The sequence below is a fragment of the Canis lupus genome, chromosome 26 (genome assembly GCF_003254725.2).
Source record: "Canis lupus dingo isolate Sandy chromosome 26, ASM325472v2, whole genome shotgun sequence".
NCBI lineage: Eukaryota > Metazoa > Chordata > Mammalia > Carnivora > Canidae > Canis > Canis lupus.
In genome coordinates, this window is record NC_064268.1 from 29,183,291 (window position 1) to 29,209,386 (window position 26,096).

The window sequence follows — 26,096 nt, forward strand, 5'->3', positions numbered from 1 at the left end:
ACATAAGTGAATGGGCATGGCTTCAAAACAGGTGGGACAAACCATACAGAAATAAAAAAAATTAGTAGAGAATACTAAGAATATTGTATACCAGCAAACTATATAACTTAGATGAAAGGACTAATTCCCAGAAAAACATAGATTATGAAAATGACTCAAGAAGAAATAGAAAATATGAATAGTCCTATATAACAAGCTAAGATAATTACTAATGAAAAAACTACTTACAAAGAAAAACTCTGACCCAGATGGTTTCACTGGTTAATTCTATCAAATATTCAAAGAAAAGGTAGTACTAATCCTTCACAAACTTTTCTAAAACATAGAAGAGGAGGGGACACTTCTCAATTCATTCTATGAGGCCATTAGTACCCAGACACCAAAGACATCACAAAAAAACTGCAAACCACTATCTCCTCTGAATATAGATGCAGAAATCTTCAGCAACATACTAGTGAACTGAATCCAGCAACATATAAAAGAATTGTATGTCACAACCAAGTGGGACTTACCTGGTGATATCAGGTGGGTTTAATATCTGAAAACCAATGAAAATAATGTACAGTATTAATAGAATAAAATACAAAAACCACATGGTCATCTCAGCAGACATAGAAAAAGCACAGTATAAAACCCAACACCTTTTATGATAAAAATGCTCAACAAACTAGGAATAGAAAGGAACTTCCTTAACCTGATAAAAGGCATCTGAGAAAAACACACAGCTAGCATCTTACTTAATAGCGAAAGACTGAAAGTTTACCCCTAAGATCAGACAAGGCAGAGATGTCCACTTTTGCCACTGCTGTTCAACAATGGACTAGAGATTCTAGTCAGAACAATCAGAAAAAGAAATAAAAGGCATCCTGATTTGAAAGGAAGAATTAAAAACATCTGTTTGCAGATGACATGATTTTACATATTGAAAATCTTAAGGCATCCAATAAAATTCTAGAACTAACAAGTACAAGGTTATAGAATGCAAGATAATATACACTTTCAATGAATAATTAAAAATGATATTCCATTCATAATAGCATCAAAATGAATAAAATAGGAATAAATTTAATAAAAAGTATATAATTTATATAACTATATATGTGTTTATATGTATAAGTTATATACTTGTAAGTGTCTCTCTCTCTCTCTATATATATGTTACATACTTTTATCCTTAAAACTACAAAACACTGTTGAAAATAACTAAAGATCTAAATAAATGGGAAAACATTTCATGTTCATGTATCATAATAGTTAATATTTTTAAGATGTTAATACACTGGGATCCCTGGGTGGTGCAGCGGTTTAGTGCCTGCCTTTGGCCCAGGGCGCGATCCTGGAGACCCGGGATCGAATCCCACGTCGGGCTCCGGGTGATGGAGCCTGCTTCTCCCTCTGCCTGTGTCTCTGCCCCGCCCCCCCCCTCTGTGTGACTATCATAAATAAATAAAAATTTTTAAAAAGATGTTAATACACCCTAATCTGCAAATTCAACATAATCTCTGTCAGAATACCAGATAAATTCTTTGTAGAAATTGATAAGCTAACCCTAAAATTCATATGGAATTGCAGAGAACTCATAATAGCCAGAACAGTCTTGATGAAAAGAAAACAAAGTTAGAGTACTCATACTTCCCAATTTCAAAAATTGCTACAAATCTACAGTCATCGAGACAGTATGGTACCAAGATAAGAGTAGACATATAGATCAATAAGGTAAAATTGAGAGTCTAGAAATAATATCCTTGCATTTATGATCAGTTTATTTTTTTGATAGGGATGCTAAGACAATTCAACACAGGAAATAATAGTCCATTTAACAAATGGTTTGGGGACACTGGATATCTGTACATACCAAAGCATGAAACTGAACCCCTACCTCTCAACATACTAAAAATTAACTCAAAATGGATCAAACCCAAATGTAAGAGCTGAAGCTATGAAACTCTTAGAAGAAAACATAGCAAATCTTAGTGACCTTGAGTTAAGCAGAACCTTTATAGATACAACATCAAAAGCATAAGCAACAAAAGAAAAACAGGTAAAACAAAATTAAAATCCTTTGTGCTACAAATGATACCATTTGAAAGTGAAAAAATAACCCGCCATTTGGAGAAAATATTTCAAGATCATATATCTGACAAGGGACTTGTATCCAGAATATATAAAGAATTCTTACAACTCAATAATAAAAAGGCAAATAATCCAGTTTACAAATCGTTAAATGATTTGAACAGATATTTCTCCAAAAACACATGAAAATTTGTTTAACATCATTAGTCATTGGGGCTACTGAACCATCTGGGTGGTTCAGTGGTTGAGTCTCTGCCTTTGGCTTGGGTCGTGATCCCAGAGACTGAGTCCTGCATCAGGCTCCCTGCAGGGAACCTGGTTCTCCTTCTGCCTATGTCTCTGCCTCTCTCTGTGTCTCTATGAATAAATAAATGAAAAGTCTTTATAAAAAAAAATCCTTAGTCATTGTGGAAATACAAATTGAAAATTCAGTGTGAGGGACAGCTGGCTGGCTGATTCAGAAGAGCATGCCCCTCTTGATCTCAAGGTGATGAGTTCAAACCCCGCATTGGGTGTAGAGCTTACTTAAAAAACAAACGAAACAACCCCCCCCCCCAAAAAAATGTGATGTGACTTCACACGTATTAGGATGGCTATAATCAAAAAGATCGCCAATAACAAATGTTGTCAAGGATGTAGAGAAATTGGAACCTTCATACATTGTTGGTGAGAATGTAAAACACAGAGTGTTGATGGAAAATAGTTTGGCAATCCCCCAAAAAGTTAAATGTAGAGTTACTGTGTGATCTAGGAATTCCACTCCCATTTATATACCCAAGAGAAATGTAAATATACATCCACATAAAATATTAAACACAGTATATCAGCAGGATTGGTGGAATACAGGCCTTTGAAAATTCGCTCCTCCATAAAAGCACTGAGAACAATGGCAAAAAATTTCCAAAATCAACTTTTTCAGAGTTCTAGAAATTAACCACAGGCTTAAAAATCCAAAGAACTCTTATTTAAGAAAATTTGCTACATCTCAGAACAGCAAGTTTGGTGACATTTTAACTTGTGCCAGTCCCATCTCCTTCTGTACGGTTTCTGATAGTGTTAAAAACCAATATGTTGTTCCACCAATTGATGAAATACAGCAACCTTACAGCCTCTGAAGGAGGCAAGAAAGGCTTAGAACTTCTCCCCAAAGCACCTTTCCCAGATAAATGTCATTATTTGACTTATGTAATAGTTTCTTGGAAATCTCCTTTCACAGACCTTGCCTTTTATTTGACTTGACTCACTCTTCCTCAGTGCAAATGGCCTTACCTCCTGGGATGGTTGTGATGTACCATCAGGAGCAATTGTTTAACATCACAACTGCCTGGTAGGATGGTAATACTTGAGGTAAATAAGAAGCTGGCTAAAAAAAATTAAAAGCATGTTCATAGGAGGCTTTCAAATGTTTCAGCATATTCTTGGGAAATGTACATGCACAGAGCTGTGCACCAAGAGAGGATTGACAAGGCCTTAAACTCTCACCCTTAGCTGACCTTGAGGCTCTGTACAAGCAGGAAGGTTGAAGGCCAAGGCAGTATTGTAAGCTGCCTGCCAGAGTATTGAAGGTATGTCTCCACACATACACACCCTCTCAGCAAAGGCTGAAACTCAAGGCATTTAAGGAATCTATTTCAAATCATTAACTGACCACTAAGCTGAATAGAGACCTCAGTGACCACATATGGCAAAGAATACAGTCTTTACGGACTTAGTTCAGGAGATTTGTTAAACAAACAACTTCAATAAGCCCGGGGTGGGGGGTGGAATATCTGATTTCCAGAGTTGTCACTTTATGCTATTTAAAATATCCACCTTTCAACAACAGCACCAAAAATGAAATAGGCAAAGAAACAAAGTATAGCCCATGCTCAAAGAGGGGAAAATTAGTCAGTAGAGACTGTTTTGAGGAAACCCAGACATTGGAGTTATTTTCAAAAAGACTGTAAGTCAACTATTTTAAGTATGTTCAAAGAGCTAATAGAAAGTATGTCCAGGGAACTAAAGGAAATTATGAGAACAGTGTCTCTCCATATAAATCATAATAATAAAGAACTAGGTGGTATTGAAAAAAAAAAAACAGCCTATGGGATGCTTGGCTCGCTCAATTGGTAGAGCATATGACTCTTGGCCCCTCAGGGTTGTGAGTTGAAGCCCCCATGCTGGGCACAGAGTCTACTTAAAAAAGCCTCATAGATTTGTGGAACACATCAAGTGAGTCAGTACACATACTGGAAGTGCCACAGGAGACAAAGAAAGGGGAAAAGAATATTTGAAGAAATAATGGCCCCAAACTTAGCAAATTTGATGAAAACCATTAATCTACACCCAGATATATCATAATTAAACTATCAAAAGACAAAAAATCTTGACAGCAGTAAGAAAGAAGCAAACTTACACAATGGACTCTCAGATTAACAATTGATTTCTTTTTTTTTTTTATGGTAGTCACAGAGAGAGAGAGAGAGAGAGGCAGAGACATAGGCAGAGGGAGAAGCAGGCTCCATGCACCGTGAGCCCTATGTGGGATTCGATCCCGGGTCTCCAGGATCACGCCCTGGGCCAAAGGCAGGCGCCAAACCGCTGCGCCACCCAGGGATCCCAACAATTGATTTAATAGAACCCATCCAGGCAGTGGTATGATATAATCAAAGTGCTTTTAAAAAAAATAAGACTGTCAAGCAAGAATTCCATATCCAGCAAAATTATTCTTCAAATAATGAAGGGGAGATTAAGGCATTACCAAGTAACAAAAACAGAGAATTTGTCTCTAACACATCTGCCCTATAAGAAATACTAAAGTGAATCTTTCAGGTGGAAATGGAAGTCAGTAACCCAAACCCACATGAAGAAATAAAGAGCACAGTAGGGATCCCTGGGTGGCGCAGTGGTTTGGCGCCTGCCTTTGGCCCAGGGCGCGATCCTGGAGACCCAGGATCGAGTCCCACGTCGGGCTCCCGGTGCATGGAGCCTGCTTCTCCCTCTGCCTGTGTCTCTGCCTCTCTCTCTCTCTCTCTCTGTGTGACTATCATAAATAAACAAAAATTTAAAAAAAAAAATTAAAGAGCACAGTATGAGTAAACTGTATAGGTAAACATAAAAGACTGCATAAAGGTAGTTTTTGTGTATGACTATTTTTTTTATGTGAGTTCAAAGATGACTACTAAAGCAATAATTATAAATCTGTGTTAATGATGTATAAATATGTACTTTATGTGACAAAACAAAAAACAAACAAAAAAACAAAAAACAAAAACAAAAAGAAATATGTACTTTATGTGACAAAGCAAAGGAGAGGAAGGAATGGAGGCTCCGTGCCCAGTGGAGAGCCCAGCAGAGGGCTCAATCTCATAACTCTGATGTCATGACCTGAGCCAAAATCGAGTGTCGGACACATAACAAACTGAGCCACTCAGGTGCACCCCCCACCTTGAGTTTTTTTTTATAATAAATTTATTTTTTATTGGTGTTCAATTTACCAACATACAGAATAACACCCAGTGCTCATCCCGTCGAGTGCCCCCCTCAGTGCCCGTCACCCATTCACCCCCAACCCCCGCCCTCCTCCCCTTCCACCACCCCTAGTTCGTTTCCCAGAGTTAGGAGTCTTTATGTTCTGTCTCCCTTTCTGATATTTCCCACACGTTTCTTCTCCCTTCCCTTATATTCCCTTTCACTATTATTTATATTCCCCAAATGAATGAGAACATATAATGTTTGTCCTCCTCCGATTGACTTACTTCACTAACCCACCTTGAGTTTTAATTTAAATTCCAATTGGTTGGGCAGCCCAGGTGGCTCAGTGGTTTAGCCACCTGACTTCGGCCCAGGGTGTGATCCTGGAGACCTGGGGTCGAGTCCCACGTTGGGCTCCCTGCATGGAGCCCTCTCTGTCTGTCTGTCTGTCTCTCTCTCTGTCTCTCGAGAATAAATAAATAAAATTTTTTAAAAAAGTAAATTCCAGGGCAGCCTGGTGGCACAGTGGTTTAACACCGCCTGCAGCCCGGGGTTTGATCCTGGGGACCCTGGATCGAGTCCCACATCAGGCTCCCTGCATGGAGCCTGCTTCTCCCTCTGCCTGTGCCTCTGCCTCTCTCTCTCTCTCTCTCTCTCTCTCTCTCTGTCTCTATGAATAAATAAATAAAATCATTTTAAAAAAAGTAAGTTACAATTGGTTAACATAGTGTGTCATATTAGCTTCAGGTGTACAATATGGCAATTCAACACTTTCAATATATATAACACCTGATGATCATCACAAATATACTCCTTAATCCCCATCAAATTCACTTAACCCACCTCCCCCACCTCCCCTCTGTTAACCATCAGTTAAAACACTATTTTAGGCAAAACGTGGAAGTAATCCAAAAGTCCATCTACTGATAAATATATCTACTGTGTAGATATTTGACAGTGGGATATTTATTTGACCTTAAAAAGAAATGAAGTACAGTTGACTTTTGAACAACATGGGTTTGAAGTGTATGAGTTTACTTACAGCCGAATTTTTTTTCAATAAATACAGTATAGTATTGTAAATGTATTTTCTCATGATTTTTTAACACTTTTTTTTAGTTTTGTGAGAATGCAGTGCATAATACATATACCATACAAAATATGTGTTATTTGACTATGTTATTGGTAAGGTTTCTGGTCAGCAGTAAACTATTAGTAGTTAAGTTTTTGAAGAGTCAAAAGTTAATACATGAATTTTTTTACTGTGTTGGGTCTATGACCCTAACCTTCTTCATATTGCTCAAGTCATCTCTACTGATATATGCTATATCATGCTTAATCTTGGAAATAATAAGCTAAGTGAAAGGTGTCGGCACAAAAAACCCCACATATTGTATGATTCCATTTTTATGAGACATTCAGAATAGTAATTATCTACAGAGATAGAAAATGGATAAGCAGTTGCTTTGAGGATGGAGTGTGGGAGGTGGGAATGAGGGTTGGCTGTTAATGAGGTTTTTGTTAAGGGATGAAAGTGTTTTAAAATTATATTGTGATGATTGTACAATCTTGTGAATAAACTAAAAAACATTGAATAGTATGCTTCAAATGAATGAATTAATGGTAAATGAATTATATCTCAAAGTTGTTAAAAATACCTTTAGGAATCCTGATCATTTATAAGGAGATCGTCATGTCTGAGAAATCTTTTATTTTATTTTTTTTTAATAAATTAATTTTTTATTGGTGTTCAATTTACCAACATACAGAATAACACCCAGTGCTCATCCCGTCAAGTGTCCCCCTCAGTGCCTGTCACCCACTCACCCCCAACCCCCGCCCTCCTCCCCTTCCACCACCCCTAGTTCGTTTCCCAGAGTTAGGAGTCTTTATGTTCTGTCTCCCTTTCTGATATTTCCCACACATTTCTTCTCCCTTCCCTTATATTCCCTTTCACTATTATTTATATTCCCCAAATGAATGAGAACATACACTGTTTGTCCTCCTCCGATTGTCTTACTTCACTCAGCATAATTCCATCCACGTAGAAGCAAATGGTGGGTATTTGTCATTTCTAATGGCTGAGTAATATTCCATTGTATACATAAACCACATCTTCTTTATCCATTCATCTTTCTTTTTTTTTTTTTTAGACTTTTTTTTTTTTATGATAGTCACAGAGAGAGAGAGAGAGAGAGAGAGAGAGGCAGAGACACAGGCAGAGGGAGAAGCAGGCTCCATGCACCGGGAGCCCGACGTGGGATTCGATCCCGGGTCTCCAGGATCGCGCCCTGGGCCAAAGGCAGGCGCCAAACCGCTGCGCCACCCAGGGATCCCTCCATTCATCTTTCAATGGACACTGAGGCTCCTTCCACAGTTTGGCTATTGTGGACATTGCTGCTAGAAACATCGGGGTGCAGGTGTCCCGGCGTTTCATTGCATCTGAATCTTTGGGGTAAATCCCCAACAGTGCAATTGCTGGGTCGTAGGGCAGGTCTATTTTTAACTCTTTGAGGAACCTCCACACAGTTTTCCAGAGTGGCTGCACCAATTCACATTCCCACCAACAGTGTAAGAGGGTTCCCTTTTCTCCGCATCCTCTCCAACATTTGTTGTTTCCTGCCTTGTTAATTTTCCCCATTCTCACTGGTGTGAGGTGGTATCTCATTGTGGTTTTGATTTGTATTTCCCTGATGGCAAGTGATGCAGAGCATTTTCTCATGTGCATGTTGGCCATGTCTATTGTCTTCCTCTGTGAGATTTCTCTTCATGTATTTTGCCGATTTCATGATTGGATTGTTTGTTTCTTTTTTTTTTAATTTTTATTTATTTATGATAGTCACAGAGAGAGAGAGAGGGGCAGAGACACAGGCAGAGGGAGAAGCAGGCTCCATGCACCGGGAGCCCGATGTGGGATTCGATCCCGGGTCTCCAGGATCGCGCCCCGGGCCAAAGGCAGGCGCCAAACTGCTGCGCCACCCAGGGATCCCGGATTGTTTGTTTCTTTGGTGTTAAGTTTAAGAAGTTCTTTATAGATCTTGGAAACTAGCCCTTTATCTGATATGTCATTTGCATCTCCTCCCATTCTGTAGGTTGTCTTTTAGTTTTGTAGACTGTATCCTTTGCTGTGCAAAAGCTTCTTATCTTGATGAAGTCCCAATAGTTCATTTTTGCTTTTGTTTCTTTTGCCTTTGTGGATGTATCTTGCAAGAAGTTACTGTGGCCAAGTTCAAAAAGGGTGTTGCCTGTGTTCTCCTCTAGGATTTTGATGGAATCTTGTCTCACATTTAGATCTTTCATCCATTTTGAGTTTATCTTTGTGTATGGTGAAAGAGAGTGGTCTAGTTTCATTCTTCTGCGTGTGGATGTCCAATTTTCCCAGCACCATTTATTGAAGAGACTGTCTTTCTTCCAATGGATAGTCTTTCCTCCTTTATCGAGTATTAGTTGACCATAAAGTTGAGGGTCCACTTCTGGATTCTCTATTCTGTTCCATTGATCTATGTGTCTGTTTTTGTGCCAGTACCACACTGTCTTGACCACAGCTTTGTAGTACAACCTGAAATCTGGCATTGTGATGCCCCCAGATATGGTTTTCTTTTTTAAAATTCCCCTGGCTATTCGGGGTCTTTTCTGATTCCACACAAATCTTAAAATAATTTGTTCTAACTCTCTGAAGAAAGTCCATGGTATTTTGATAGGGATTGCATTAAACGTGTAAATTGCCCTGGGTAACATTGACATTTTCACAATATTAATTCTGCCAATCCATGAGCATGGAATATTTTTCCATCTCTTTGTGTCTTCCTCAATTTCTTTCAGAAGTGTTCTATAGTTTTTAGGGTATGGATCCTTTACCTCTTTGGTTAGGTTTATTCCTAGGTATCTTATGCTTTTGGGTGCAATTGTAAATGAGATTGACTCCTTAATTTCTCTTTCTTCAGTCTCATTGTTAGTGTATAGAAATGCCATTGATTTCTGGGCATTGATTTTGTATCCTGCCACGCTACCAAATTGCTGTATGAATTCTAGCAATCTTGGGGTGGAGGCTTTTGGGTTTTCTATGTAGAGTATCATGTCATCGGCGAAGAGGGAGAGTTTGACTTCTTCTTTGCCAATTTGAATGCCTTTAATGTCTTTTTGTTGTCTGATTGCTGAGGCTAGGACTTCCAGTACTATGTTGAACAGCAGTGGTGAGAGTGGACATCCCTGTCTTGTTCCTGATCTTAGGGGAAAGGCTCCCAGTGCTTCCCCATTGAGAATATTTGCTGTGGGCTTTTCGTAGATGGCTTTTAAGATGTCAAGGAAAGTTCCCTCTCTCCCTACACTCTGAAGAGTTTTGATCAGGAATGGATGCTGTATTTTGTCAAATGTTTTCTCAGCATTTAATGAGAGGATCATATGGTTCTTGGTTTTTCTCTTGCTGATATGATGAATCACATTGATTGTTTTACGAGTGTTGAACCAGCCTTGTGTCCCGGGGATAAATCCTACTTGGTCATGGTGAATAATTTTCTTAATGTGCTGTTGGATCCTATTGGCTAGTATCTTGTTGAGAATTTTTGCATCCATGTTCATCAGGGATATTGGTCTGTAATTCTCCTTTTTGGTGGGGTCTTTGTCTGGTTTTGGAATTAAGGTGATGCTGGCCTCATAGAATGAATTTGGAAGTACTCCATCTCTTTCTATCTTTCCAAACAGCTTTAGTAGAATAGGTATGATTTCTTCTTTAAACATTTGATAGAATTCCCCTGGGAAGCCATCTGGCCCTGGACTCTTGTGTCTTGGGAGGTTTTTGATGACTGCTTCAATTTCCTCCCTGGTTATTGGCCTGTTCAGGTTTTCTATTTCCTCCTGTTCCAGTTTTGGTAGTTTGTGGCTTTCCAGGAATGCGTCCATTTCTTCTAGATTGCCTAATTTATGGGCGTATAGCTGTTCATAATATGTTTTTAAAATCGTTTGTATTTCCTTGGTGTTGGTAGTGATCTCTCCTTTCTCATTTATGACTTTATTAATTTGAATCTTCTCTCTCTTCTTTTTAATAAGGTTGGCTAATGGTTTATCTATCTAATTAATTCTTTCAAAGAACCAACTCCTGGTTCTGTTGATCTGTTCCACAGTTCTTCTGGTCTCGATTTTGTTGAGTTCTGCTCGAATTTTAATTAACTCTCTCTCTTCTTCTGCTGGGCGTAGGGTCCATCTGCTGTTTATTCTCTAGCTCCTTTATGTGTAAGGTTAGCTTTTGTATTTGAGTTCTTTCCAGTTTTTGAATGGATGCTTGTATTGCGATGTATTTCCCCCTTAGGACTGCTTTTGCTGCATCCCAAAGATTTTGAACGGTTGTATCTTCATTCTCATTAGTTTCCATGAATCTTTTTAATTCTTCCTTAATTTCCTGGTTGACCCTTTCATCTTTTAGCAGGATGGTCCTTAACCTCCACGTGTTTGAGGTCCTTCCAAACTTCTTGTTGTGATTTAGTTCTAATTTCAAGGCATTATGGTCTGAGAATATGCAGGGGACGATCCCAATCTTTTGGTATCAGTTCAGACCCAATTTGTGACCCAGTATGTGGTCTATTCTGGAGAAAGTTCCATGTGCGCTTGAGAAGAATGTGTATTCAGTTGAGTTTGGATGTAAAGTTCTGTAGATATCTGTGAAATCCATCTGGTCCAGTGTATCGTTTAAAGCTCTCGTTTCTGGGATCCCTGGGTGGCGCAGCGGTTTGGCGCCTGCCTTTGGCCCAGGGCGCGATCCTGGAGATCCGGGATCGAATCCCACGTCGGGCTCCCGGTGCATGGAGCCTGCTTCTCCCTCTGCCTGTGTCTCTGCCTCTCTCTCTCACTGTGTGCCTATCATGAATAAAAAAAAAAAAAAAAAAAAAAAAAGCTCTCGTTTCTTTGGAGATGTTGTGCTTAGAAGACCTGTCGAGGGTAGAAAGAGCTAGATTGAAGTCACCAAGTATAAGTGTATTATTATCTAAATATTTCTTCACTTTGGTTATTAATTGGTTTAAATATTTGACAGCTCCCACATTCGGGGCATATATATTGAGGATTGTTAAGTCCTCTTGTTGGATAGATCCTTTAAGTATGAGATAGTGTCCCTCTTCATCTCTCACTACAGTCTTCGGGGTAAATTTTAGTTTATCTGATATAAGGATGGCTACCCCTGCTTTCTTTTGAGGACCATTTGAGTGGTAAATGGTTCTCCAACCTTTTATTTTCAGGCTGTAGGTGTCCTTCTGTCTAAAATGAGTCTCTTGTAGACAGCAAATAGATGGGTCCTGCTTTTTTATCCAGTCTGAAACCCTGCGCCTTTTGATGGGGTCATTAAGCCCATTCACGTTCAGTTACTATTGACAGATATGAGTTTAGTGTCATCATGATATCTATTCAGTCCTTGTTTTTGTGGATTGTTGCACTGAACTTCTTAAAGTGGAATTTTAAGAGTCCCCCTTAAAATTTCTTGCAGAGCTGGTTTGGAGGTCACATATTCTTTCAGTTCCTGCCTGTCTTGGAAGCTCTTTATCTCTCCTTCCATTTTGAATGAGAGCCTTGCTGGATAAAGTATTCTTGGTTGCATGTTCTTCTCATTTAGGACCCGAATATATCCTGCCAGCCCTTTCTTGCCTGCCAGGTCTCTGTGGAGAGGTCTGCTGTTACCCTAATATTCCTCCCCATAAAAGTCAGGGATTTCTTGTCTCTTGCTGCTTTAAGGATCTTCTCTTTATCTTTGGAATTTGCAAGCTTCACTATTAAATGTCGAGGTGTTGAACGGTTTTTATTTATTTTAGGGGGGATCTCTCTATTTCCTGGATCTGAATGCCTGTTTCCCTTCCCAGATTAGGAAAGTTTTCAGCTAGGATTTGTTCAAATACATATTCTGGCCCTCTGTCCCTTTCGGCGCCCTCAGGAACCCCAATTAAACGTAGGTTTTTCTTCCTCAGGCTGTCGTTTATTTCCCTCTGTCTTCATGGTCTTTTAATTGTCTGTCTCTTTTTTCCTCAGTTTCCCTCTTTGCCATCAACTTGTCTTCTATGTCACTCACTCGTTCTTCCACCTCGTTAACCCTCGTCGTTAGGACTTCTAGTTTGGATTGCATCTCATTCAGTTGATTTTTAATTTCTGCCTGATTGGATCTAAATTCTGCAGTCACGAAGTCTCTTGAGTCCTTTATGCTTTTTTCTAGAGCCACCAGTAGCTGTATAATAGTGCTTCTGAATTGGCTTTCTTTTTTTTTTTTTTAATTTATTTATGATAGTCACAGAGAGAGAGAGAGAGAGAGAGAGGCAGAGACACAGGCAGAGGGAGAAGCAGGCTCCATGCACCGGGAGCCTGACGTGGGATTCGATCCCGGGTCTCCAGGATCGCGCCCTGGGCCAAAGGCAGGCGCTAATCCACTGCGCCACCCAGGGATCCCTGAATTGGCTTTCTGACATTGAATTGTAATCCAGATTTTGTAACTCTTGTGGGAGAGAGGACTGTTTCTGATTCTTTCTTTTGAGGTGAGGTTTTCCTTCTAGTCATTTTGCTCAGTGCAGAGTGGCCAAAAACAAGTTGTATTGGGAAAAGGAGAAAAAGAGAGAAAAGGAAAGAAAAAAGAAAAAGAGAAAGAAAAAGAAAGAAAGGTGAAAAAAAGGGTGGGGGAAGCAATCAGAAATCAAAAAGAAAAAAAAAACGGGGGAGTATCTTCTGATTCTGTATGCTTTAAGTCCCTTGACTTCCCCTGGAACTTGTCCATCTAGCTGGTCTTCTGAGGGAGGGGCCTGTTGTGCTGATTTTCAGGTGTTAGCACTTGGGGGAGCTGCTCTGCCCCTTACCTGGTGCAGGGCTCAGTGGGGGTTGTTTACCCCGTGAGGCCCCAGGAGGAACAACCCCAGTGGCTGCGGCAGCTCTAGAGCCCTGGATTCAGCTCCCGCAGTAACTACAGAGCTCTCAGCCTGCAGGGCCTGGAGGCTCCGGGGGGTGGGGCCGCTGATCTTCTCAGCTCGGGGCAGGAGCGTCCTTGCTGTCCTGGGCCCTCCCGGCCTCTGCCTGTCCCGGGGGGTGGCCGGATCCTGGGCTGTTTCCGGCACCCTGTGCTCCGGGTCTGCGCTGTTGGATTCGTGCTCCCGGCCACACAGCCGCCTCTCCGCTTAGCCTCGCCCGAGCCCCTCCAAGCTGCTCCCGGAGCCGGGCAGCCCCCTCCGTGCAGCCCCCCCTCTGCACGGAGCCTCTTCCTCTGCCGGAGCCGCCGCTTTGGAGCTGCCCCCGGAGCCGCGCAGCCCCCTCCGCGGAGCCGCCTTCCGAGCCCCTCCGAGCTGCTCCGGGTCCCGCCGTGGGCGCTGCAGCCCTTAGGGAGCTCGGCGCACTCTCCTGGGCACGCAGGTGTCTGTTAGTGTCCCAGGGAGCCCAAGGGCATCCCCGCCCCCCTGGGGTCCTGCTCTAACACCCCGCGGGCCCCTTTCCGCCCAGGAAGATTGGTGCAGCTCCTGCTTCTCCGGGTCGGGGCTCTCCTGTCCTGGGGGCACTCGCCCCGGCCTTAGCCCGGCTCCTCGCGGGGCCCCTCCCCCTTGGATGCCTTTTGTTTTTTTATTTCTACCCCACCCCCATCTTCCTACCTTGATAGAAGCATGAACTCTTCTCACTGTAGCGTTTCAGCTGTTCTCTCTTTAAATCTCAGGCTGAATTCGTAGATTTCCAGGATGATTTAAAGGTTATCTAGGTAATTTGGTGGGGACAGGTGATTTGGGGACCCTACTCTTCTGCCATCTTGCCCCTCCTCTGAGAAATATTTTAAAGAAAAGATTATCAATCACAGTGTTACTTATTTGTGCTTTACTGACAAAAATAAAAACCAACAAAAAAAATCCAAGCCAAAAGCTGTTTTGACTCTCACTATGCTTCTGACATCAAGTGTTGGCTTTTCTACATCAAACAATTCTCTAATTCCCTGTGGACACCAACTGGATATCCAAGAATTAGCGCAGACTCCACAGGTTAAGAGTTCAGTCCCACAAGACTGCCCCCATGCCTTCAGATGCCACTCTCTAGTCCTAGGCCACCAGCACCTCTGACCAACAAGCTATAAATCAGAGGTTCCCACAACCTCCTTCTCAGGTTCAATAATTTATTAGAATGGCTCGGAAAGGCACTTATTACTGGTTCATTAAAAAGGGTACAATTGGGATCCCTGGGTGGCGCAGCGGTTTGGCGCCTGCCTTTGGCCCAGGGCGCGATCCTGGAGACCTGGGATCGAGTCCCACGTCGGGCTCCCTGTGCGTGGAGCCTGCTTCTCCCTCTGCCTATGTCTCTGCCTCTCTCTATTTCTCTCTCTGTGACTATCATAAATAAATAAAAATTAAAATAAATAAATAAATAAATAAATAATAAATAAATAAAATAAAAAGGGTACAATTTAGGAACAATCAAATGGAAGCAATGTATAAGGCAAGGAAGGCATGGAGGAAAGTGGTATGCATGGAGCTTCCATGCCCCATGCAGGCCCTCCACCCTACCACTGCTTTGATGATAGGAGCTTTCTGAACTCTGTCACTTGGGGGTTTCTGTGTAGATTTGCATTGGTCTTTGGGGATTAACTTTGTCTCCAGAGGGGTGGGACATAAAGTTCCAAACTTGAAGCTATCTAAGATCCCCCATAGGCTTTTGTGTCACAAAGATGCACCTGTCACTCATATCATTTAGGATATTTTAAAGGTTTTAGGAGTTCTGTGCCAGGAACAAGAGACAAAAATGAATATGTATTTCTTACTATACTATCACACAAGTATTTAACAAACAACAACAACCAAAATCCATGGGTATAAGGATAGACAGTGGAAACCAATGGAATAGAACTGAGAGTCCAGGGATGCCTGGATGGCTCAGTCGGTTAAATGTCTGCTTTCAGCTCAGGTCATGATCTCAGGGTCCCAGGATCAAGCCCTGTATCAGGCTTCCTGCTCAGCAGGGAGCCTACTTCTCTCCCTCTGCCTGCCACTTGCCCTACTTGTGCTCTCTCTCTTCCTCTGTCAAATAAATAAATCTTAAAACACACACACACACACACACACACACACACCCCTGAGAGTCTAGGAATAAACCATACACCTATGGACATTTGATTTTTGACAGTAGTGGCAAGACCAATCAATTGGGAAAGACTGTTCTCTTCAACAAATGATGCTGGCACACCAAGATATTCAAATGCAAAAGAATGGAGTTGGATTCCTACCTCATACCGTATATAAAAATTAATTTGGAGCACCAGAGTGGCTTAGTTTGTTGAGTGTCCCAACTCTTGATTTTGGCTCAGGTCACGATCTCCATGCTGCACATGGAGCCTGCTTAACATTCTCTCTCTCCTCCCTCTGCCCCTCCCCCAGCTCACAACTTAGTTTCTCTTGCTTTCTCCCTCAAATCTTTAAAGTTAGCTCAAAATGGATCAAAGACCTAAATATAAGAGGCAAAACTGTAAAACCTTTAGAAGATGTGAGAAATGTTCATGACTTTGTATTTGGCTATGGATTTTTAGATATAACACCCAAAGTATGAGCAACAAAAGAAAACATAGGTAAATTAGATTTATCAAAATTAAAAACATTGGGGATCCCTGGGTGGCGCAGCGGTTTAGCGCCTGCCTTTGGCCCAGGGCGCGATCCTGGAGACCCGGGATCGAATCCCACGTCGGGCTCCCAGTGCATGGAGCCTGCTTCTCCCTCTGCCTGTGTCTCTGCCTCTCTCTCTCTCTCACTGTGTGCCTATCATAAAAAAAATTAAAAACATTTATGAATCAAAAGACATTATTAAGAAAGAGAAAAGATAACCTACAGAATAGGATTTGTAAATCATATATCTGAGAAGAATCTAATATCTACAATGTATAGAGAACACTTGTAACTCAACTACAAAAAGATGTCCCAAATAGAAAATATACAAAAAGACTTGAACAGATATTTATCCAGAGATATATACAAATAGCCGACAAGCACATGAAAAGGTATTCAACATCATTAGTCACTAAGGAATTGCAAGTCAAAACCACAATGAGGTACCACCCATTGGGATGGTGGCATAATTTTTTTTAATGGGAAATAATGAGTTTTGGCAGGGATGCAGAGTTATTGGAATCCTTGTATGTCAGTGGTGGGAATGTAAAATGGTTCAGCTCCTGTGGAAAACAGATTGATGGTTCCTCAAAAAATTTAACATAAAGTTACATTTGACCTAGCAATTTCACTCCTAGGCATCTACCCAAGAAAAGTGATGAAAAAACATCCATACAAAAACTTGTGCGCAAACATAGCAGCAGCATTTGTCATAGCTAAAAGATGAAAACAACCCAAATGTTTACCACTGGCTGAATGGATAAAATATGACTTTTACACAAAATGGAGTATCATTTAGGCTTAAAAAAAGGAATTAGTGATACAGGCTACAACATGGATAAACCTCGAAAGCCTCACTGAGTGAAACAAGTCACACAAAAGGCGTTTTATGATTCCATTTATATGAAATTCGTAAATCTGTAGAGATAAAGCAGACTGGTGGTTGCCAGGGGCTGAGGGGCGGGGAGATGGGAACTAACTTTTAATAGGCACAGGGAGTTTTTTGGATGATAAAAATGTTTTGAAACTACATAAAGAGGATGGTTCTACAACATTGTGAATGTTCAATGCCACTGAATCGAATCCTTCCTTTAAAATGGGTAGTTTTAGGTATATGAATTTAATCTCAACTAAAAGGATACAGGACGATAACATGGAGGACGGATTTTGGGCCACAGACCATGGTTTGCAACCCCCTGTCTAAGCATTTGTAAATGTTTTCCCTTTGTTTAAAACAGCTTTTCCTCTTCACCTTGTGACCTCTTACTCCAGCTTAGGAGTCACTAGGAAGACTTTCCTGACTCACCAGGTTGCATGAAGTCACAGCATATCATTCTATCCTGGGCCATAACAGCACTCTGTATTGCTGTTGCTTGCTTCCTTGCCAGAGTCCTTATCATGTGTCCTTAAGGGAAGGGTCTGAGTCACATTCATTTTTTCCTTATCCTTAGCCCTTCACATGGTGCCTGGCACAAATGAAAGCATTTTTTAAAAACATTTTATTTATTTATTCATGAGAGACCCACAGAGAGAGAGGCAGAGACACAGGCAGAGGCACCCTGCATGGAGCCTGATGTGAGACTCGATCCCAGTACTCCGGGATATGCCCTGAGCCAAAGGGAAACACTCAACCACTGAGCCACCCAGGCGTCCCAAATGAAAGCATTTTTACATTGAGACTTTGTCAGCTACAGTCCTCAGTATGCCCTTTCCCAAAGCACACTCAGCACTCCTGCAAGATGGACTACCAGACAGGAGCCTAAGTTTCAGAAGCGGCCCTAACTTTTAATAGGCACAGGGAGTTTTTTTAAGACCGCACATGCAGCCTCTGGGTGGGACATGAGGACAGGCAGTGCAGAGTCCAGGTCTCAGGCTTGATCTCAGGTCTTCTCTGCTTCACCTCTTCTTGGCTTTAGGTTAGTCTTCTCTAGCATTGAGACTTAAAGGTACTGTCTCCATATGGTCTCCAATCTTCCCATCCTCACCCAGGAGGGTGAGTCTTGTCCTGTCCTTACTCTCATTTAAAACTTTTCTTGGGCAACCCTGGTGGCGCAGCAGTTTAGCGCCACCTGCAGCCCAGGGTGTGATCCTGGAGACCCTGGATCGAGTCCCACGTCAGGCTCTCTGCATGGAGCCTGCTTCTCCCTCTGCCTGTGTCTCTGCCTCTCTCTCTCTCTCTCTCTCTCTCTTTCTCTCTTTCTCTCTCTGCATCTCTATGAATAAATAAATAAATAATATTTTAAAAATTAAAAAAAAACTTTTCTTGTTCATTCTTCTGTTAGAGTGCACACATTTATCTACCACTTGCTCTCCTATTTCTTCCCCGTCTCGGCCTTTGGCAACCACTTGTCTACTCTGTCTCTCTGGATTTCCCTATTCCGAATATTTCATGTGTGGCCTTTGTGAGTGGCTTCTTTCACTTTGCATGTTTTCAAGGTTCATCAGTGTTGTAGCATGAACTGCTACTTTCCGTAGTACTTTAACATAAGTGTGCAGTACAGAGGTACAAAGGAAAGGTTCTTTAAAAAGAAAAATGTTGAAGCCTTTTTTTCCCTTTCTAAGGAGTGGGAGTAGGTGGCAGATACATTGAGGATCTGAATTTTATCCACCGACTGTATGGGGCCTCATTTGGCTGGGGTGGCGATTTGAATGTTGAATTCTAAGAGCTTGAGCTGTGATGCTGTCATATCTCATTTACTTAGCTTTTTGAACATTTGACATTGGATACAAATGTACTAAAATTCTTTGCCCAAAAATGTACATTCTAAGTTTTATAAAAGATACCAGCCTTATTGGGGTTTATTGAATACAGTTTTTGCTATTTATAGATTTCAGAAACCCAATTTTCAGAATTAGCCCATAACTTCCTCCTCTTGATATAACTACTCCTTTAGAGTTGCTTCCCAAGACTTTACATGAATATTTATGTGTTTGTATAATATGTGTATATTTATTAACATATGCAAACATGGAATGTACACTTACACATATACACAAACATATGTCTAAATGCATACCTGTGTATATACTCACATTTTACATTTAACAAATCAAGAAGTTTGTCATCTTATTTTTTCCCTGGTGTTTGCAGCCGTCTTTCCATATCAGATTTAGAGTTATATTGTGTCTTTAATATATAATAGGCTTGTTTTGGGGAGCACCTGGATGGCTCAGCTGGTTAAGCATCTACTTTTGGCTCAGGTCATGGTCCTGGAGTCCTGGGATTGAGCCCCACATTGGGCTCCCTACTCAGCAGGGAGCCTGCTTATCCCTCTCCCTCTGCCTGCCGCTCCCCCTGCTCGTGCTCTCTCTCTTTCTGTGTCAAATAAATAAAATCTTTAAAAAATAGGCTTGTTTTTTATTTAGAGAAACTATATCAACATATGAGACTTTCATTATAGAAACATTTGTTTTAACAATTTATATCCTCTCTTTTCTTTCCCTTTCATTGCAAATGTCTTGTCTTAGCAAAACCGTGTAGTTGGGGCAATGCAGCTCTACTCTGTGGATAGGAAGGTTTCACAACCCATAGAAGGCCATGCTGCTGCTTTTGCAGAGTTCAAGAGCGAGGGGAACACCAAGCCTGCCACCCTTTTCTGCTTTGCTGTACGAAGTCCCACAGGGGGCAAGGTAAGCTCTCTACTTTGTCTTCTCTTTGTGTTGGGAGTCTGTATAAGTGTAAATTGGTAGCCACTTAACCCGCATTTCAAAACCAATTTATAATTGGGAGTGGGGAATGACCTGCAGGTGCTTCATGTAAATGAAGGCTCTTACAGTATTTAGAACAACACCCAGCTGTACTTACAGGAATGGTTCTGTAGTCTCCTTATGTGGATCTGAGTTTTGTCTGTACTCCAATTCCTTGTTCCTTTCTTACAGGCAGATGCCACCTGTCCATAGTCCTGCCCTTTTCCCTCTACCTCCCAAAGAAGCCTGGCTTCCTTACCCATCACCTCCCCCCCTTCTGTTGGCAATGGCACCATCCTTCCCAACTCCCAAGCAAGAAGCCATGGCTTTCTAGCTCCATTCTGTTTGTGTTGCCACTGTCCATCTTTAGCAAGTGTCACTTCTATGGCAGACCAGCCCCTTGTTACCTGTATTTGGGTTAGAGAATAGTCATTTATTAGGTCTTCAGACCCACCTCACCTTTCAAAAATAATTCTTCCAAACTACCATTTCTCTTCAGGTGCCTGTATGCTAGAAGTTTTAGTCTCCCTGCATCTTAACTCCCAGGGGCCCCTGCTCACTTCCTACATCAATCCTCCTCTTCTAGCCCATCGCTCTGCTTGCCTCAAGCCTTTTTGGTGTTTCCCAGCTCCTCTCTGCCAGGCCAAATCCAAACTATTCTCTAAGTGTACACTCGTCAGTTTCTTCTGCTGGGCACCCTCTCCAACCCTTGTTGTTTTGTGTGTTTGATCCACCCCTACTCGTGACTTTTTCCAGACCTGTTCTAGCTTTAGTACCTTCTCATTAGATGAGAGGAACTTGAAGCTGTTCTGATAGTAGCAGGGATGAAGCCCCTTGTTCACTCTCATTCTTTCTGATTTTCCAAAGATTCTTAGCACCACTACCCCAACATAACCTTGAAAAACTCTCAGGCATTTGGCACAGTTGACTGTCTTGTGAGTTTGGCATTCAGTTACAGTATCTTGTCGGCTGATTTGTGTTAGCCTGAGCTGTGTCCAGGAGAGCCCCTTGTTTCATGGGCTTCCACACTAAGGCCCAGAGAGGGGAGAAGTGACTTGGCTTACAATGTGGTACTAAACATTGCTCATGTTTGCTGGTGTTGGTTTTTCCTGTGTCCTTGGTGTGGTAGGCAGCAGGTTAATGAATAGCATGAGCACTCCAAGACTGTCTTGTTTTGTTTGATGTAAGTTTTATCTTTAGCCCTACAAAGCATGGGCTATGGCTCTGCTTACCACTGGGCATTGGTTAGCATCAGTCTACCACCAATATGTTTACTTACATTGACTTAAATCTCTTCTCTAGTTGCACATAATTGAAGTCGGGCAGCCTGCAGCAGGAAACCAGCCTTTTGTAAAGAAAGCTGTGGATGTGTTTTTCCCTCCAGAGGCTCAGACTGATTTCCCAGTGGCTATGCAGGTATGAATGTGCTGCCCACTATGTGAGTTCAAACAAATCACAGATCTTGTGGGGAGGGGAATAGAAGATAGCAGGTTCCTGTGCTTCAGAAGATGCCCAAATAGATAATATTAGATTGTGGAGAAGATAATGTCGATGCTCATGTTCTAGCTAATGCTGTCTTAACATTCTCTGGAAAGGAGCACTCTTTTCTACAAACAAGAACTTTGTACAACTCACATACCAAAGTCCCAGGCCTTTTCCTTTTTATTATAAAAGATTAGATGTTTACTGTACTACAGAAATATAAAGAGGAAAACAATCTTCTGTAGCTGAACCAGTTGGATATAAAATACATCGAAGATCTCACTACTTGTCATATTTAAAAAGTTAGATACACTTTTTGAACAAAATTGGGATCACATTATATATGTAAGAGCATACAATCTACTCTCCCTTATTACTCTTCTGCTCAGTACATCATTGGCATTTCTATAGTAGATATGACATTCTTAGTTAATATTTTGAGAAATAAATGTTTATTCTTAGGGATCTACCATAATGGTAGGATGGTTTAGCTGTTTGCCTTTTTTCCTGTTCTCAAATATTTGATAATACTTAATGATTTCTTTTTAAAGTATTTTTTAGATGATAATTTTTTAAGCTAGACTTCTGGAAATAAATATGTAATCAAATGCATTTTTTTCCCACAAAGTGAAATTGGCCTTTTTTCTGTCTTAGAGAAATACATATTGTCCATAAATATCCATCAATATCCATAAACATAACCAAAGAATTAAATAGCGACTGAAATCCTACCCCACTGAAAACTGACTGCCCCTTTGGAAGTATCTTCGTATGCATGCATTTGTGAAGATATTTACAAAAAGAGTCTTATGACGTGTCTTAGCACTGACCTTCAGCTTTATGACCTTCTTTCACTGTGTTGTAGACTATCCCACACCAATTAAATGCATATAATATTTTAATGTCTGTATCATCTGTTCTGTGGATGTCCCTGACTCATGTAGACAATCACCCATTGGGTATTTATGTTTACAGTAACACTTGTAGGAGCATTGTTGTCCAATGCTCCGTCCAAGGATAAACTCCTGCAAGTGAAACTACTGGTCAGGGGCAGGTGCACAACCACTCTGGACAGTGTCCAGTGATGTTCATTCCCTACCTGTGATTATTGTTAAGATGGGATGGGTTTAGCACTCCTATACATCCTGTTAATTGCCTCTTCCTAATATTGGCATTTTTTTCTCTTGGGGTGTTTATCTTGTAAGAACTCTGTAGTTTTGGGGTACTGAGTGTCTGGTGTGTTTCAAATAGGTATTTCTTTCCAGTCATCTCAAGTTTATTTGTGGTATATTCCATTTTGTGGAAGATTTTGCATTTTTGTGTGGCTTTGATATCATGTTTTGTAAAGAATTCTGCACCCCAATGTGATGAAAATATTCACCCATATTTGCTTCTATTACTTTCTTGGTTTTATTTGCTTAAAATCTTTGACCCATCTGGAATTTACTTTAAAGAGTAAGATGAAGGGCAGCCTGGGTTGCTCAGCGTTTTTTTTTTTTAAACATTTTTTATTATTATTTATTTATGATAGTCATACAGAGAGAGAGAGAGAGGCAGAGACACAGGCAGAGGGAGAAGCAGGCTCCATGCAGGGAGCCTGATGTGGGATTCGATCCCGGGTCTCCAGGATCGCGCCCTGGGCCAAAGGCAGGCGCCAAACCGCTGCGCCACCCAGGGATCCCTGCTCAGCGGTTTAGTGCCACCTTTAGTCCAGGGCGTGATCCTGGAAACCCAGGATTAAGTCCCACGTCAGACTCCCTGCATGGAGCCTGCTTCTCCCTCTGCCTGTGTCTCTGCCTCTCTCTCTCTGTCTCTCATGAATAAATAAATAAGAAATGTTAAAAAAAAAAAATAATAAGATCAGGGCTTTTTTTTTTTTTTTTTAGTCTTTTTTTTTTTTGTAAATTTATTTTTTATTGGTGTTCAATTTGCCAACATATAGAATAATGCCCAATGCTCATCCCATCAAGTGCCCCCCTCAGTACCCGTCACCCAGTCACCCCCACCCCCCACCCACCTCTCCTTCCCCCACCCCTAGTTCGTTTCCCAGAGTTAGGAGTCTCTCATGTTCAAGATCAGGGCTTTTTTATTTTTTTTTTATTTTTTATTTTTTTTTGATCAGGGCTTTTTTAAAAAAAGATTTTATTTATTCATTTGAGACAGAGAGACAGAGAACATAAGCAAGAAGGAAAGGCAGAGGGAGAAGTAGACCCCCTGCTGAACAGAGAACCCGATGACGTGGGGCCTGATCCCAGCACCTGAGATCACAATTTGAGCTGAAGGCAGACAGTTAACCATCTGAACCACCCAGGCACCCAAAGAGACAGTTCTTTATGCTCATCCTCCATCGCCATATAGACAGCTGGTTGTATCAGCACTGTATACTGGTTAAAGTCTGTTTTCCACTAATATGAAATATCTACTCATTTATATTAAATTCTTATGTACATTTGATTCTATTTCAGGGTTCTCAATTCTGTTTGTTTACATTTTTTCCTATGCTGGTACTAACTTTATTTTTTTACTACCATACTTTAAAACCACTATAGGTTTGGGGTGCCTGGCTGGTTCCATTGGAGGAGTATGTGACTCTTGATCTCAGGGTCATGAGTTTGAGCCCCACTTGGGGTATAGAGATTACTTAAATAAACTTTTAAAAAATAAAATTACTATGGGTTTTATAATAATTTTTTTAAGTTTATCCAGAACTTTCCCCTTATTTTATGAACTCACAGCTTTTTCTAAAGGGATTTGGTAAGGAAGTGGGGAGAGGATAGTTAGACCTGAAAGACAAATGGAATAGCCTGATTTATTGCACCTTTATTTGAGAAAAGTCAAGCAAAGTATTGGCTTTAAAACTAGTTCTCAAATGGATATGACTGGAATCAACTTGGGATCCACTCCCACCAATGATAAATGATCTCTTGGGCTGAAAACTCCTCTTTCATCATTTATGAGCTCTTTTGTCCTCTTTGGCTTCTTCTTACTTACATTTCTACCTGTTGTTCTCTATCTCCCTGTAGATTGGAGCTAAACATGGAGTTATTTACTTGATCACAAAGTATGGCTATCTTCATCTGTATGACCTAGAGTCTGGCGTGTGCATTTACATGAACCGTATTAGTGCTGACACAATTTTTGTCACTGCTCCACATGAACCTACTTCTGGAATTATCGGTGTCAACAAAAAGGGACAGGTATGGAACTTTGAGGGTTCATCTCCCACATTTTCCATTCATTGGGGACTGGAGCTTAACTTTTCCTCCTTCCTCAGGAAGGTGGTCAAATATTATCAGCTCCTGTTATTCAACTTACACCCATGTCTCCCTTCTCCTTCCTACCATCACTTCACCTCTCAGCACTATTCTTTTTCATTTTTTCAAGGTTTTATTTATTTATTTGAGGTAGAACAAGAGACCAGGAGCAGGGGAGCAGAGAGAGAGGGAGAAGCAGGCTCCCCACCGAACAGGACCCTGGGATCATGACCTGAACCAAAGGCAGATGCTCAACAGACTGAGCTACCCAGGTGCCCCTGGACAGCACCATTAAACAGGATCAATTCCGAGAGGAGTAGCTCCCGTCCTGCACAAAGCTTCTACCAGTGGAGCAGTGGTTCTGATACACACCACTAACATGTTCAGGCTGATACACACCACTAACATGTTCAGGCTAGGCTAATTGGGGAGGGTTGAAAGGCAGGTGCTATGCTACCTAAATTACCTTTCTCAACTAAAGTTAAAACAGTTAAAAGAAGGAAATCTGTGCTTTAAAAAAAAGAAGATTGAGAAGAAAAACTGTCAGTTCCACCCCCACACCCAGTGATTTTGGCAGAGTTATCTTGAATGTATCACTGGTCAGTATCCATGCAACCTGATATTTTTCTCATTTGACCATGCTGTAGCTCTGTCATGAAGTTCTGTTTTATTATCATTAGGTATTTGGCTCCTGTGCATCCTGTCACTGTTAGAGCCAATGTTCTAGGGATACTCAGCATGAGCTTTAGAACTTTGCTGATACTGCAGTGCCTACGGGCGAGATGTTGGCAGTAGGTATATATGGAGCACTTTCTATGGTAGGCCAGTCTCACCTGTTGGGTCTTTATAGGTGCTGTCCATTTGTGTCGAGGAAGATAACATTGTGAATTATGCAACCACTGTGCTTCAGAATCCAGACCTTGGTCTGCGTTTGGCCATTCGTAGCAACTTGGCTGGGGCAGAGGAATTATTTGTGAGAAAATTCAGTACCCTCTTTGCGCAGGGGAGCTATGCTGAAGCTGCGAAAGTAGCAGCATCTGCACCAAAGGTAATGGCCCTCGAATGCTGTGTTCTAGTCTGAGAGTGAAATCAGTTATAAAAGCATTCCACTGCTGTTGTTGGATTGTCTTACTGTTTTGTTATTTGTTTTAGCTTTAAAATTTTATGCCACTGGCATAACAATGAGACAAATCAATGAAAAGTACAATCCTACTACAATATTTTTTAAAATTCTCTTTCAGTTATTACCTATGTGCATAGATATTTCACACCCAGCTTCTTAACATAGGAAATACAGAGATATATTATACATCAAGTGGTTATGCCCCAGTTTTATTTAGTCACATTCTATTCTACTTTCTCCACTCATCTGGAATGTTAATAGTACTGCTTGGGGCATTTTCTTTGATTTATTTCATTAAAATAAATTGTCCTAGGCCTAGATCTGCTTCTGAGCAGATAAAGGGTTTTGATTTGCTCCTCCTTGAAAGGATTTTTTCTTTCAAGTGATGCATATGAACAAACTATTTCTAGTCTTCACCCAGGACTTCGAGTATTTTGA

General features: G+C 41.1%; 1 protein-coding gene across 4 annotated transcripts in view; it reads left to right on the forward strand.

The window, feature by feature from the left end:
• Positions 1-26,096, forward strand: part of CLTCL1 (clathrin heavy chain like 1) — a 94,632-nt gene that overhangs the window by 22,381 nt on the left and 46,155 nt on the right. For all 4 annotated transcript variants that reach the window (XM_025474863.3, XM_025474864.3, XM_025474862.2 and 1 more), the window contains exons 4-7: positions 19,581-19,742; positions 21,102-21,215; positions 24,305-24,478; positions 25,386-25,583. In XM_025474863.3, the coding sequence (XP_025330648.1) occupies positions 19,581-19,742; positions 21,102-21,215; positions 24,305-24,478; positions 25,386-25,583 (648 nt within the window). The remainder of the gene's footprint in view (positions 1-19,580; positions 19,743-21,101; positions 21,216-24,304; positions 24,479-25,385; positions 25,584-26,096) is intronic.